Here is a 14768-nt window from a genome sequence, read left to right as displayed (position 1 = left end):
GAAGATTGAACATGTTTATTAATTCCTGCACACATTTTCCAACTTGGGAAGAAAGGGCAAAATCAGCCAAAAGGCCTTCTAAGAAAGGAGCTGGGGTGGATGAGAGATTTTAAGACTTACCCCCTAACCAGCTCCAGAAGGATACATAATAACAATTTATAGAAACATTTTTACCACCTTTGAACAAAATACAATTTTATCCATAGTTTTCAAAACTATTTCCACTCTCAAGAGAATGGAAACTCATATTCTTGTCCAGAGTTTAAAGTATCTTGTTTTAAAATTTTCCTTGCCTAGACAAGCTCCTACTTGCCTCAACAGGGTCTGCCAGCTTACACGAGAGCACACTAAGTCTCAATCCGCCCCTCGCTCTGTGTGATGAAAAAAACTGTAGGGAGAAAAGAGAGAGACAAGGAGTTAATTTTAAAAATCACTATGTATATAAAGTTGAAAACCAGTGACTGGCAGCAGAGAATGCAGGAGAGAACCACGACGAGCTACGACGAGCTGTTCTGCAGGTGTGAGTGTCAATTCTAGTGACCCCTGTAAGACGAGGGAGAGAGTTCACATTGGGGGAGTTTGGGAGGGAAATGACATATCTGGCTCCTGACGGTAATTTTGTAAAAATCTGTTATTTTTCTCATGACATTTCTCTTTGGTAGGGAAGTTGAAGTTTCAAATCCAACACATACCAAGGAAGGGTATAAAGTGTGTTCAAGGGGACGCTGGCCTAGGCTCCGTTGGAAGACCATGTCACTCTCACTCTCCCAGTCATGAGTTCAAGTCCCACATTGGATATAGAGATGACTTAAATGTAAAAATAAAATGTGTTCAAACTAGCAGCTGTGAGGGTTAACCTGTGGTAGTCACCTAAGTCTGATAGGCTCTGGGGATGTGATAATGCAGTTTGTTAAGAACAATGTCTTATTCTTGACATTTAACAAAGCACTTTCACCGATGTTTTATTTAATACAGAGTGGAAGGACATGTTAGTTGGCCATGATAGTTTCAAAGACTAACAGGAAAACACAGATGAATGTCAGGAAACACGGAAAGGCCGAGGTGGGCGGTAAGGATAGTGTACGTCTTTCAGTGGAGCACCCCCACCTCTACAGTCAGGGTGACCTCAGTCTGCAGGGCTCTGCCCCTGTCCTGGTCCCCTACTCAGGGAAATCCAAAGGAATCCTGTCTGTGTTAAGACACAGTCAGCTCTCCCTGGGGAAGAGGCGGGTTTTGCTATCTACAGAGAGCCCCAGTTCAGCACTGCTGTCAGCCTCTGCATCTACTCTTTCAAATCTTTTTAAATTTGTTTTTTAAGAACCCCTTTCTAGTTGCTTCACTGATTAATGAATTAAATCTTTGACATTCATTGTATTTTTGTGTGAGTCATGGTTTTACTCTTTTCAGAAATCATTCTTTGACACTAATATCAGACTTACAAGGACCTGTGTTTATATCACCATGTGTTTTAAAACATTAAATACCAGGGCGCCTGGGTGGCTCAGTTGGTTGAGCATCATCAGGCTCTTGGTTTCAGCTCAGGTCATGATCTCAGGGTCCTAGAAGCCTTGAGCTCCACTCAGAGGGGAGTCTTCTTGAGATTCTCTCTCTCCCTCCACCACTCCCCCTACTCATGTTCTCTCTAATAAATAAGTCAATCATTTAAAAAAGATACTAAAATACATTGCTTTGAAACCCCTCCAACTGAACCATTTTAAGTAGCCATTGTTTTTTTTGTTTGTTTTTAAAGGATTTTATTTCTTTGAGACAGAGAGCATGAGCAGGGAGGAGAGACAAAGGCAGAGGGAGAAGCAGACTCCCCGCTGAGCAGAGAGCCCAATGTGGGACTCGATCCCAGGACCCTGAGATCATGACCTGAGCCGAAGGCAGACGCTTCACAGACTAAACTACTGGTGCCCCAGTAGCCATTGTTTTTAATTGAAATATGATAAATATACAAAATGGCCCATCCCTATAGCAATACTTTGGTTTTTGTCATATTAGCAGAACAACATGAGTTCCTACTTTTTAAATCACATGTTCTATTTTAACTGATTTAAAATAATTGAAATTGTTGGATGCCTGTGTGGCTCAGTCAGTTAAGCGTCTGCCTTTGGTTCAGGCTGCAATCACAGGGTCCTAGGATCGAGTCTGTGTCAGGCTTCTTGCTTCTCCCTCTGCCTCTGCTGCTCCTCCTGCTTCTGGTCTCTCTCTCTCTCTCTCTGTGCCAAGTAAATAAATAAAATATATTTTTAAATTCTATAAAAAATAAACAACTGAAAGTGTAGATTAACATGATCTTTATTTTGTGATAGAATCCTTTTATATATGCTTAAAATCTATTCAATCTGACTTAAACACCTTTAAACAAGTCCTTTGGAAAGGTACAATGTCCCCCTTTTTGAGAGCACTTTCTTGTTACGTTTAGATCAAGTTAGGGAAACTATAAGGAACCTGCCATGGATTTAAACTGATCAAACTCATTAGCACTGGCACCTCTTGTCTGGAGGGAAGCGAAGTTGTTCAGAGATCTGAGTGTACTCCGCTCCGGGACACACAGTACGCAGAGGGATCCACGCTAATGGCGGAAGAGATCCGGTATGTTCCTGCAATCCCCCTCCAGCCTAGTAATAAAGAGGCCTCAAACCAATGTGCTAGGAATATCAGGGAGTCCATGGGTAACTCCATGTCTGCAACCTGCTCAGACGTGCTTAAGGCCCCATGGAAAGCAGCGCTGGGAAGTGGGCACCGCGGTTTCTGAGGCTTAGCTGTAGCGGGTACAGTGAGGATCAGGGATGGGAAGTGCCCGAGCCCCGGCAGGACCCATGTCCTCTCACGGAGTGGAGTCATAGCGGGTCTAGAAGCGCAGTTCAGGGTCATGGAGACCCACCCTGGGAGGTGCTGGAGGCTTTATCCTGGGAGGAGGGGGACGGAAGGCTGTCCAGGGGCTGAGTGTGGAGACACTCACTGTACCCACTGAGCGGGTACAGTGCTCCCCAAAACTGTGCAGAGTACCCAAGAGATCACAACTATTTTCGTGATTATACTAAGATGCCATTTGCCTTTCTCACTCTCGCTCTTGGGAAGAACACACCATGGTTCTCTAGAGGCTATGGGCATGGGATGACATCACTGCTGACGGTTAATGGAATGTCAGCTCATAAACAGGTTTTAAATTATTCTCAGTGTCACGTTCTAGTGCAGTAAGTCCCGACAGATACAACTCTCTTGAGACTGATAGGAGGAGAGAGAGCATAGGCTGTAGCCCATTTCACCTGTGACCTGATGTAAGTAGCAACATTCCTGGATTCCATTTTCTGCATTTGCAAAAACAAAGGAGTTTGTCTCCTTCCTTTTCACACCTTTGATCCGAAAGATTCTGTGACCCTCCCACGCTGAAGTGTTGTTAGTGGGGCTCCGACTAGAGATGCAGGATCACAGAGCTCCAGAGGGTCACAGAGGCTGATGAGTGGTGGAACTGGGACTCAGACCCAGCCTGTCTCTCCCCTGCATCCAGACATGTGACTGTGCCACCTGATGCTACTCACTGAGGTGAGGAGCACTGGTCCATGGGCGGGACAGGGGTGGGGTACCAGCTTTGACTCTACAGCCCAGGGTCCTCCTTGGACAAAATATAACAGATATTGTCTTTGTTGGTCTATTTCTTTTTATTTTTCCCCCAAGATTTTATTTTTAAGTAATCTCTACACCGGAGGTGGGGCCTGAACTCATGACCTTGAGATCAAGAGTTACATGCTACCTGAGGGTTGCTGGAGGTTGGGGTGAGGGATAGGGTTAACTGGATGATGGACATTGGGGAGGGCATGTGTTGTGGTGAGCACTGCAGGTTACGTAAGACTGATGAATCACAGACGTGTACCCCTGAAACAAATATTATATATTAATTAATTAATTTTAAACTTTAAAAATTTTTTAAAGAGTCACATGCTCCACCAAATGAGTCAGCCAGACGCCCATGTTGGTCTATTCTTTTGGTGTCATGTGGAATCCCTTGATAGTACATGAAACAAGCAAACAAACACCTAATTACTTGCATTGTTCCCACATTAGCCAGAGTCTTCTGCATATCTGGGAATGGACATTATTAAAAGTAATAAATTCCCTAGTTTATTAGGTCATACTCTAGGATTTTCTTATTACTTGAATATATAGAATAATATAATGCTGTAAAATACACTAACTTTTAAATAAATTTTGCTTCTTTCCAGAAGAAATTGCCACTTCAGTGCTGTTTTCTGTTCATCCGTCATTGCAAGAAACTCATTCACCTGGTTAAAACAGACAAATATTTCCAAATCCGTATAAATAACTCCTCTTAACAATGTGAAACCTGGCTTTGTGCACTAAAATGGAATTTTGCTTTTAGTAATTTCAGCTCAGTTGTCTTCATGGAGGAGATAAGGTCAGAAAGTCTCCGAGCTGAATCTCTGACACCAGTCAGGTGGCTGAGCCCAGAAAACTCCCCTTAAAAACCTGACACTGGTGGGGCTGGGGGCTAATCTTAGCAAACCACACGAGCTGGCACTAATAGAAAAACCAAGAGCCTGTCATTGAGTGCACACACCAGGTGTCAGCTGCAGCCCTGACGGAGGACAGCACTGTGTGTGTTCTGACTCCCTACGGGGTGACTTCCTCCAGCAGGCTGGTGAAGCATCCCCAGACCCTTCTTCTGCCTCAACACATCAGCATCTCTAATGTGCTCTGCACGCACACTGTTACTCGACTATAGAAAACATCTTCTTTCTGCCCCACAGTCAACAGCCCCGGCCGCTGTCCCCAACAGCAGTATCAGCTGTCATCTGAACATACGACATGCAATTATTTGTTCACGAAAACAACGCATGTTTAAATCAGGCTTGAGTTTTTTTCCCAGACCTCTTTATGAATGACTTAATTTCTACCGACTGTTCACCGAAATAACCTATACTTGGGGGGAAGAGAACTCACTTTGGAATTATTTCAAAACATGTCTTCCTTTCTGTCACTTACGGTGCAGCCTAAAGTCTCCTCAGCAACCCGTCCTGTGAGACTGCAGGCCTGGAGGGTACCTGTGTGGTCCGTGAGGTCAATCAACAAGTGGAAGCTGAGAAAAACAGACCGAAATTCCAAAGAATTTTTGTTGCAAGCAGTACAAGTGCTGGATACTTCATTTATAACATAACCACAGCCTGAGCTGAAAAGAAACAGAGACAAGGATAAAATGTAAAGGCCATAAATGACCAACCTGATCTCCAGCAGAAGAACCGCACTCCTTTATAAGTCGTAATCAGTTATATTGGGGGCGTGGGTGGCCCAGTGGGTTAAAGCCTCTGCCTTCGGCTCAGGTCATGATCTCAGAATCCTGGTATCGAGCCCCTCATCGGGCTCACTAGTCAGCAGGGAACTTGCTTCCCCCTCTCTCTGCCTACTTTTGATCTCTCTCTCTGTCAAATAAAGAAGTAAAATCTTAAAAAAAAAGTCTAAGTCAGAGTAACTTCAGAGTGTTCAGCACAGCGCAGGATACCAGACAGATACATGAAATAAGGAACATCACAACGTGCAATCAATTCCATTTTACCGCCCTGCCTCCCACCCTGCCCCTGCTAAGGCTCCTTTCCTTCACCCCTTCCCAGCTCTAAACAGCGGGAGCCCCACACCTCTATCCTGTGCTGTCCTATTCCTCCCTACTAGGGGTAGGTCCGCCTGGTCTCCCCAGCTCAGGGCTTTGAGGGAAGAATCCTGTCTCGTGCCCAGAAAACCCAAGTTCCATGAAGGCTCACTCTATGCTTCTGTGTTAGGCATCGGGGACCTCAACAGAAAAATCCTAGGGAGGGTCAGGTTCACATCCAGAATGCTCTTGTTCTGCTAGTGACGCAATCTTCTCTCTCTAAGCCATGATGACACGTCATTTCAGGTTTTGAGGCAGGTCTTACTTTACCCAATTTGGACAGAAAGACTAGAGGGTGTGATCTGAAGATAGTGCTTTCCTGTCTAGGCTCAGATCACTTTTAAGGTAAATTTCAGATGCTTTTCCTCAGATATCAATATTAAAGACATAGGAAGAAATTAGGGAGACAATAAGTTTTTCAAAAGTTTTTGAAAAATGTTCTTCAAAAACTAAACACTAAACTAAATACAGCAGCCTCCGCTTTGGTCTTTTTCAATTTTAATAGCAAATCATAAAGTATTTTCAAAATCCACAGGTCAGTATCTTGACTATGGTGGTAGATACACAAACCCACACATGTGATAAAACCCTATAGAACCCCCCCCCACACACACACACATGCACGACTGCAGGTCAATGTGGTGAAATTTCTTTTTGTTCTGTTTGTTTTTAAAGATTTTATTTATTTATTTGACAGACACAGACCACAAGTAGGCAGAGAGGCAGGCAGAGGCGGGGTGGGTGGGAGTGGAGCTGGCTCCCCACTAAGCAGAGAGCCCGATGTGGGGCTCGATCCCAGAACCCTGAGATCACGGATCTGAGCCAAAGGCAGAGGCTTAACCCACTGAGCCACCCAGGTGCCCCTGAAAATAGTTGGTTTTTTTTTTTTTTTTAAAGATTTTTATTTACTTATTTGACAGAGAGAAATCACAAGTAGATGGAGAGGCAGGCAGAGAGAGAGAGAGAGGGAATCAGGCTCCCTGCCAAGCAGAGAGCCCGATGCGAGACTCGATCCCAGGACCCCGAGATCATGACCTGAGCCGAAGGCAGCGGCTTAACCCACTGAGCCACCCAGGCGCCCTTTTTTTTTTTTTTTTTAAGATTTTTTTTTTTTTTAATTTGACAGAGAGAGAGAAATCACAAGTAGGTAGAGAGGTAGGCAGAGAGAGAGGGGGGAGGAAGCAGGCTCCCTGTGGAGCAGAGAGCCCGATGCGGGGCTCGATCCCAGGACCCTGGGATCATGACCCGAGCCGAAGGCAGAGGCTTTAACCCACTGAGCCACCCAGGCACCCCAAAATAGTTGTTTTTAAATGCTGTCCCTTGGGGGCCCTTGGGTGGCTCAGGGTCCTGGGATGGAGCCCTGCATCACATTAGGCTCTCTGCTCGGTGGGGAGCCTGCTTCCCTTCCTCTCGCTCTGCCTGCATCTCTGCCTACTCGTGATCTCTGTCTGTCAAATAAATAAATAAAATTTAAAAAATAAATAAATAAATGCTGTCCCTTGCATTGCTATAGGACACAGTAACCAAAATAATATTCTAATATATTATAAAACAACAGTTTGTCATCTCACTTAAAACTTTCCGGAAGCAGGGGTGTCTGGGGAGCTCAGTTGGTTATGCTTCTACTTTCAACTCAGGTCATGATCCCAGGGTCCTGGGCTCAGGAGGTCCCTGCTCAGCAGGGAGTCTACTTCTGCCCTTCCCCCTCTCCCAGCTCATGCTCTCTCTCTCTCTTTCTCTCTCTCTCTCTCTGTAATAAATAAACAAAATCTTTCAAAAAAAAAGTTTCTGGCACCATTATATCTTCATATTTTAGGATTACAGAAACACAGCAAATCAAATATTACTTTGAAAAGTAACTGTAACCTTTGAATGGGTTATTTATTTATACATTATTTAAAATATATAACAACTGGGACATCTGGGTGGCTCAGTCATTAAGCACCTGCCTTCAGCTCAGGTTATGATCCCAGAGTCCTTCCTCAGAAGGAAGCCTGCTTCTCCCTCTCCCATTCCCCCTGCTTGTGTTCCCTCTCACTGTATCTGTCTCTGTCAAATAAATAAATAAAAATCTTAGAAAAAATAAAAATTAAAAAATAAAAAATAAAAACAAAATAAAAAATAGCATACATAATAACTGTTATGCCAAAGAACAGCTTTAACTTTTATAGAGATTAACATTTACTAACAATAGTTGGTCTTCATTTCTTACAAGAAGCAGCTTGCTGACAATACGGGCTGCTCACCATTGGTGTCGAACTACTGTCATGGCGTCATCATCAATATTCAGCATAGAAATGTAAGCATAAAGAATGCCATAGAAAGGGTCAGCCTTCCCTTCGTTCTTCGAAGCTTTTACCTTTAATTGCTCAACTGTGTAGACATCAACTATTGTATTTACTGAAAATAAAAAGAAGTTATCACAGCTCTCTATATATTCTAAGGATTCCAAAGGATTATATCTAAATAGAAAAACTATAAAGTTTAGGGCTGCCTGGGTGGCTCAGTCATTAAGCGTCTGCCTTTGGCTCAGGTCCTGATTGCAAGGTCCTGGGATCAAACCCTGCATCAGGCTCCCCGCTCTGGGGTAAACCTGCTTCTCCTTCTCCCACTCCCCTTGCTTGTGTTCCCTCTCTTGCTGTGTCTCTCTCTGTCAAATAAATAAATGAAATTTTTAAAAAATGAGAACATGTAATAGCTTCAGTTAAGTAACAGAAAAATTATTACATTTGCTGTATTAAGACTGATTATATAAATGGACATAACAGCCAAAAATAATAAGCAAAAAAAGGGAAAGAATGATAAATTTAATTCATTTTATGTCAATAGAGACTTTCTGGTCATCAGAAGATGCCATGAAAAGAGTGGGAAGGCAAGCCTCAGCGTGGGGGATGCCAGCAGTCTTTAAAGGAGACAAAGGACTCATATCCAGAATATATAAATAATTCTTAAAAATCAGTAAGAGACGCCTGGGTGACTCAGTGGGTTAAAGCCTCGACTTTGGCTCAGGTCATGATCCCAGGGTCCTGGGATCAAGCCCCGCATGGGGCTCTTTGCTCTGCAGGGAGCCTGCTTCCTCCCCTCTCTCTCTCTCTGCCTGCCTCTCTGCCTACTTGTGATTTCTCTCTCTCTGTCAAATAAATAAAATCTTTTTAAAAAAATCAGTAAGAAAATGGCAGTCAGCTCATTTTTTTTAACTTCCATTAGATTGGAAAAAGGTTATAGAAACCTCTAAAAATTATTTATTTATCCCAGAGAGAGTGAGAGCGTGTGGGGGCAGAGGGAGGAGCAGAGAATCCTGAGCAGACTCCGTACTGAGCAGGGCGCCACCCAGGGCCCAATCCTACAACCCCAAGATCACGACCGAAGCCAAAACCAAGAATCAATGCCCAACTGACTGAGCCACCCAGGTGCCCCAAAACTTCTAAAAGTTTTAAATAGCCTTTTAGAAAGTGGAAATATAGCAGTTACAGGATAAGAATATGGTATCTTCTACTATGTGAGACAAAAAAATAATTTAAAGGTCACTTACAATTTACGGATTCTCTCAAGTAACTGTCCATTTCAGCATCCAGAGGATTTGTTTCTTTATTTTCTCTTATAAAATTCAACAGGATGTTAGCTTCTGGGGTATCTTAAAAATAAGATGCATAATATAAATGAAAAGCAACTGATTACATTTTTTTTAAAGATTTCTTTATTTGAGAGAGAGAGCACACATGTAAGCAGAGGGGAGGGGCAGAGGGAGAGAAAGAGAGCCCCAAGCAGACTCCCCACTAAGTGCAGAGCCCAACATGGGGCTCCATCCAAGGACCCTGATCACGACCTGAGCTGAAACGGAGAGCTGGATGCTCAACTGACCGAGCCATCCAGACACCCCAAGATTTTATTTATTTATTTATTTATGAATTTATTTATGTATTTAGAGAATCTCAAGCAGACTCCACGTTGAGCATGGAGCCAGAGGCAGGGCGTGACCTCATGATCCTGAGATTAAGACCTGAGCCAAAATCAAGAGTCAGACCCTAGGCACCCTCCAATATTATTTTTAATGGTAAAAGTGAAGATGTATGAAAACACGGTCAAATCGAACATGATGCAGCCAATGAGCAATGTGACACAGTAGTCTACTAAACCAAGAGACACACAGCAGGTATTGTTAAAGAGCAGCTTATACAGTGCTGTGTGTAATTTCCTTTCAATTGAAAAGGCATAAATAAATACAGGAATGCAAAAGTAACTGGAAGAGAAACAATTCTCTTATAAGATGGTGAGATTATAGGGGCTTATTGTTTTCCCTTTTTGCTATTACATATTTTCTGAATTTTATATGTATTTCTTTTTTAAGCAGGAAGAAAAAAATTTAAATGTATTTGAAAGCCTTGCTGCTTGCCTCAGGACACAGGTATTCTCAGGAACAGTCAGAGGGTGTGTCCACAGGCAAGATTGTGATTTGGAAAAAGGACCCCCACGTGACTCTGACATCCTTCAACCTCAAGCCCCCTCAGCCTCCAACACTTAGTGGCCTTTCAGCCTTCCCTCGTACTCCAACATTCTACAAACATGCTCCTGCTTGGACCCCTGGCCCCTTGGGTCCCTGACCCCTGGGGCAGAGGCAGGCGCTTCCTCCTCACTTGCATTTAACCCCGAGTCTAAACACTGTTCTTTCACATAACGAGACCGAAGCCCCTCGTGAGCAGGGGCTGCCTCTTCAGCTCTGTAGTTCCAGCAACTGTCCCTGGCCATCTACCCATCACGGCTTGCCTTGTGCCAGGAAGGACACATGTTATCTCAGTACTTAGCAAATAAAAGGCATTCGACAGATATTGGTAAACTAATGAGTGAATGAACAACCGGATGCTTCTGAAACACTGGCGGGAGCGCTGCACACCAGGCAGGAGCCGGCGCTGCAGTGAAGCCACGGAAATCAAAGTGCCAGGCTTCCCTCAAGCACTGCTGTAAAGGTCCCTCCTGACGACAGGGCTATCCAGGCCTGCCTGATGGACACTCTCAGGGCAGAGGAAGCCATAAGGGAAGCCAGGATGAAAGCTTAAGCCATTAGAGGTTTTTACTTTGTACTTGTTGGGTGCAGACAAAGAAGCGACAGATAAGGCCGATTTAAAGAAGCACGCTAAAATTCTCGCACCCTGGGACACCTGGGTGGCTCAGTCAGTTAGGCGTCTGCCTTCAGCTTTACACTCTTTGTAAAGTGCAACCCGCCCTGGACTCTGCTGACCCTGTTCCTCTTTTTCTTCTTCGGCTCAGGCCATGATCCCGGGGTCCTGGGATGGAGTCCCACATTAGGCTCCCTGCTCAGCGGGGAGCCTGCTTCTCCCTCTGCCTGCTGCTCCCCCTGCTTTTCCTTTCTCTCCACCCTCTTTCTCTAACAAATAAATAAATAAAAACTTTTTAAAAAAATTCACGCACAATTGTGGGCTCTCTGCTCAGCAGGGAGCCTGCTTCCCCCCCACCCCGCCTGCCTCTCTGCCTACTTATGATCTCTGTCAGATAAATAAATAAATAAATAAATAAATAAATAAATAAATAAAATTCACGCACACTTGTAAGCACTCTCCTTTGTCACTCTGAGAAGCAGGCACTTACTCTACTGCTGTTGGCATTGCCCAAACACTTTGACACTTCCCTTTCAGGCTGTGTCCAGAACCAAACAGACAATATCCACTGAATATGTTTCATTAACTTAGCCCTGAGTTATTGACACAATCATCCTACTTCCAACAGACTTTTATTGTTTTTAAATATATTTACTTGACAGACAGATATCACAAGTAGGCAGAGCAGCAGAGAGAGAGAGGGAAGCAGGCTCCCCAACAAGCAGAGAGCCCGATGTGGGGCTCAATCCCAGGACCCTGAGATCATGAACTGAGCCGAAGGCAGAGGCTCAACTCACTGAGCCACCCAGGCACCCCCACAACAGACTTTTAGAATCTAACTTTCTTTTTTTTTTTTTTTAAAGATTTTATTTATTTATTTGACAGACAGATATCACAAGTAGGCAAAGAGGCAGGCACTGAGCCACCCAGGTGCCCCTAGAATCTAACTTGCTTTTAAAAATTATCCCAGGCCGGGGTGCCGGGGTGGCTTAGTGGGTTAAGCTGCTGTCTTTGGCTCGGGTCATGATCTCGGGGTCCTGGGATCGAGTCCCATGTCGGGCTCTCTGCTCAGCAGGGAGCCTGCTTCTCTCTCTCTCTGCCTGCCTCTCTGTCTACTTGTGATCTCTCTGTCTCATAAATAAATAAATAAATCTTTTTAATAAATAAATAAATAAATAAAAATTATCCCAGGCCAAATTTACACTCAGAAGATGGGGACTTTTAAATCATTGACAGTACTCTATATAATACTATAAAACTGTTAATAAGTTATTAAAAATAATAAACCATTGTACACCCTTAAAAAAAAGGAATTGAAGAGTAGCATTCTTCTCCTAAATGTTGAGAATAGATTGTGGTTGCGTTATCATCAATTTATAACAAAGTAGCTAAAGTGATCCTTTCAGTGCTTAGAAAATGTCACTGCTCTGTTCCAAACCCTTTGCTACAGAATAAAAGCCAACATCCTTTCATTAGCCTTTAAGGCCTTCTTGATACCCAGTCTTCTCTTCTGACCTTGATTCCTCCTTCTGCCTGTGCTCCACATACTCCAGCCACACTGGCCTCCTTGCTGTTCTGCCCTCACACAGGCACATGCCAACCACTGGGCCTTTGCACTGGCTGTTCCAGTACTAACAGCCTCATGCTCTTTCCTGTGGTTAACCCCCCACTGTCTCAACACGTCTTTGCTCAAATGTCACCTTCCCAAGGAGGCCTACCTGACCACCCTCTGTAAAGTGCAACCCGCCCTGGACTCTGCTGACCCTGTTCCTCTTTTTCTCCTTCAGTATCATAATTCACAGATGTGTTATCTTTACCATTTATCATCTGTGTCTCTCCTGCTAGAATGTGAGCTTCATGTGCGCAGAGATATTTTTGTTTTGCCACTGGCCCCCAGGCCAATGCCCTGAACACAGCACATCCATGTCAAGTCACCTTCCACAATGCCACCTTTAGGGACACGGTGTTCGGGAGGACGCACAAAGTCCAGCACACGTATGCAGCACAGTCTTATCATTTTATGTCGAATCTAACAGCGCTGCTACTTGAAAAAATTCTGATAATGGTTGGTCAAAGACAGAATTGCTTTGTAATTCTCAGTCACTGTAGGGGCGCCTGGCTGGATCAGTCAGTTAAGCATCTGCCTTTGGCCCAGGTCATAATCTCAGGGTCCTGGGATCAAGTCCTATATCAGGCTCCTTGCTCAGTGGGAAGTCTGCTTCTCCTTCTCCCTCTTCTCCTCTCCCCTGCTCGTGGCCATCCGCTCGCTCTCTATCAAATAAATAAAATCTATACAATACAGTACAGTACAATACTGTACTAGTCACTGTTGGTGCTTTGTTAGCAGCCAGCAGAGGGTGCTACTGCCAGAAGTGACCCACTACGGCAGTCCCAGCTTCCTGAGTTGGGAGGAACCATTTCATCTCTGGGAATTCTGCACTCTTCCAGGGTGCTGGACTCACCTCTCTATCCATAGTACAGAGGACCACAAGGATACTCGAGGGCACCAACTTCTCACATCTCCCAAGACCTTGCTCCCCGGACTGCATGCTGACACAAGCTATAACTTCTTTCAACAACCACTCCAGTGGGCCTTCTGGGTGTTTTGTTATGTGATAAACTAATCATGTGACGTGTATGTTCTTGGAGCTCTAGTACTAAGTTATCTGAATATAGTAAAAGTGAATTTATTTTTAAAATAGTCGATAACTGGGGCACCTGGGTGGCTCAGTTGGTTGGGCAACTGCCTTCAGCTCTGGTCATGATCCCAAGATCCTGGGATCGAGTCCCGCATCAGGCTCCCTGCTCAGCGGGTGGCCTGCTTTTCTCTCTGCCTCTGCCTGCCACTCCCCTGCTTGTGCGCTCTCTCTCTCCGACAAATAAATTTTTAAAAAACTTAAATAGTCAATAATTTAGGTGATCCAATCAATTACACTGATCTCTCCAGAATCATCACCAAGAGTGCTGCTTTAAAAATGAGTCTGGGGGTGCCTGGGTGGCTCAGTTGGTTAAAAGTCTGCCTTCAGGTCAGGTCATGATCCCAGGCTTCAGGGATCAAGTCCTGTGTCGGGCTCCGTATTCAGCAGGACTCAGCTTCTCCCTCTGCCTCTGCCCTTTCCCCCTGCTCATGCTCTTTCTTTCTGTCTCTCAAATAAATAAATAAATATCTTTAAAAAAAATAAAGTAAAAATGAGTTTCGTTTTTTACATTTCTTTTCATTAGTAAGGACATCAAAGATATAGCTCACTGTAAGCTTAAGAAATATAAATGTAAAGGAACACCTGGGGGGCTCAGTTGGTTTTCCGTCTGCTTCAATTCCAGTCATGATCCCAGGGTCCTGGGATTAAGTCCCACATCAGGCTCCTTGCTCAGCAGGGAGCTCGCTTCTCCCTCTACCTGCCATTCCCCTGCCTGTGTGCTCTCTCTCTCTCTCTCTCTGACAAATAATAAAATCTAAAAAAAAACTCTAAAGAAATATAAATGTAAAGCATATAAAGCAACTTTCACTTTTAATTCAAATGAAATCAAAGAATTGTTTTCTTTTCTTTTTTTTTTTTTTTAGAGAAAGAGTGTGTAGACATGCACGTGTAAGTGAGCGGGGAGGGGGAGAAGGAGAGGGGAGAATCCTAAGTAGACTCCAGGCCCAACTGGGGCCAATCCCACAACCCAGAGACCATGACTCTAGGCAGAGTCAGATGCCCAACTGACTGAGCCACCCAGGCGACCCCCTTGTTTTTATTCTTAAATACACTGCACAAACATTGAAATGTGTGACACAGTCATTTCCAAAGGGACACAATATTGCAGATAGCCTGTTACCTGGATTAGTCGTAATAATGGTTTTTGAGATTACAGTTGCCGTCATGCAGTTCCGAAATTTGTCAAAACTTATTCTTACATCTGAGGCAAATATCACTGTTTGGGGGGAAAAAGCCATTTTACAACTTTTATGTGAAAGGGGGTATAAAACACGATAAACAGCAAGT

General features: G+C 44.0%; 1 protein-coding gene across 11 annotated transcripts in view; it reads right to left on the bottom strand.

Moving 5' to 3' along the window:
- Nucleotides 1–14768, bottom strand: part of MEIOB (meiosis specific with OB-fold) — a 29157-nt gene continuing 14389 nt past the window's right edge. For 9 of the 11 annotated variants that reach the window (XM_059155391.1, XM_059155398.1, XM_059155401.1 and 6 more), the window contains 6 exons: nucleotides 14602–14697; nucleotides 9201–9302; nucleotides 7915–8068; nucleotides 5011–5194; nucleotides 4203–4289; nucleotides 1–388 (listed from right to left, as the gene is read on the bottom strand). In XM_059155391.1, coding sequence (XP_059011374.1) covers nucleotides 278–388; nucleotides 4203–4289; nucleotides 5011–5194; nucleotides 7915–8068; nucleotides 9201–9302; nucleotides 14602–14697 — 734 coding nt within the window. In that variant the 3' untranslated portion in view covers nucleotides 1–277. The other 2 variants (XM_059155396.1, XM_059155397.1) reach the window with 2 other exon arrangements.

The sequence above is a fragment of the Mustela lutreola genome, chromosome 17 (assembly GCF_030435805.1).
Source record: "Mustela lutreola isolate mMusLut2 chromosome 17, mMusLut2.pri, whole genome shotgun sequence".
In the NCBI taxonomy this organism is placed as follows: Eukaryota; Metazoa; Chordata; class Mammalia; order Carnivora; family Mustelidae; genus Mustela; species Mustela lutreola.
This window is presented reverse-complemented; position numbering and strand designations above follow the sequence as displayed.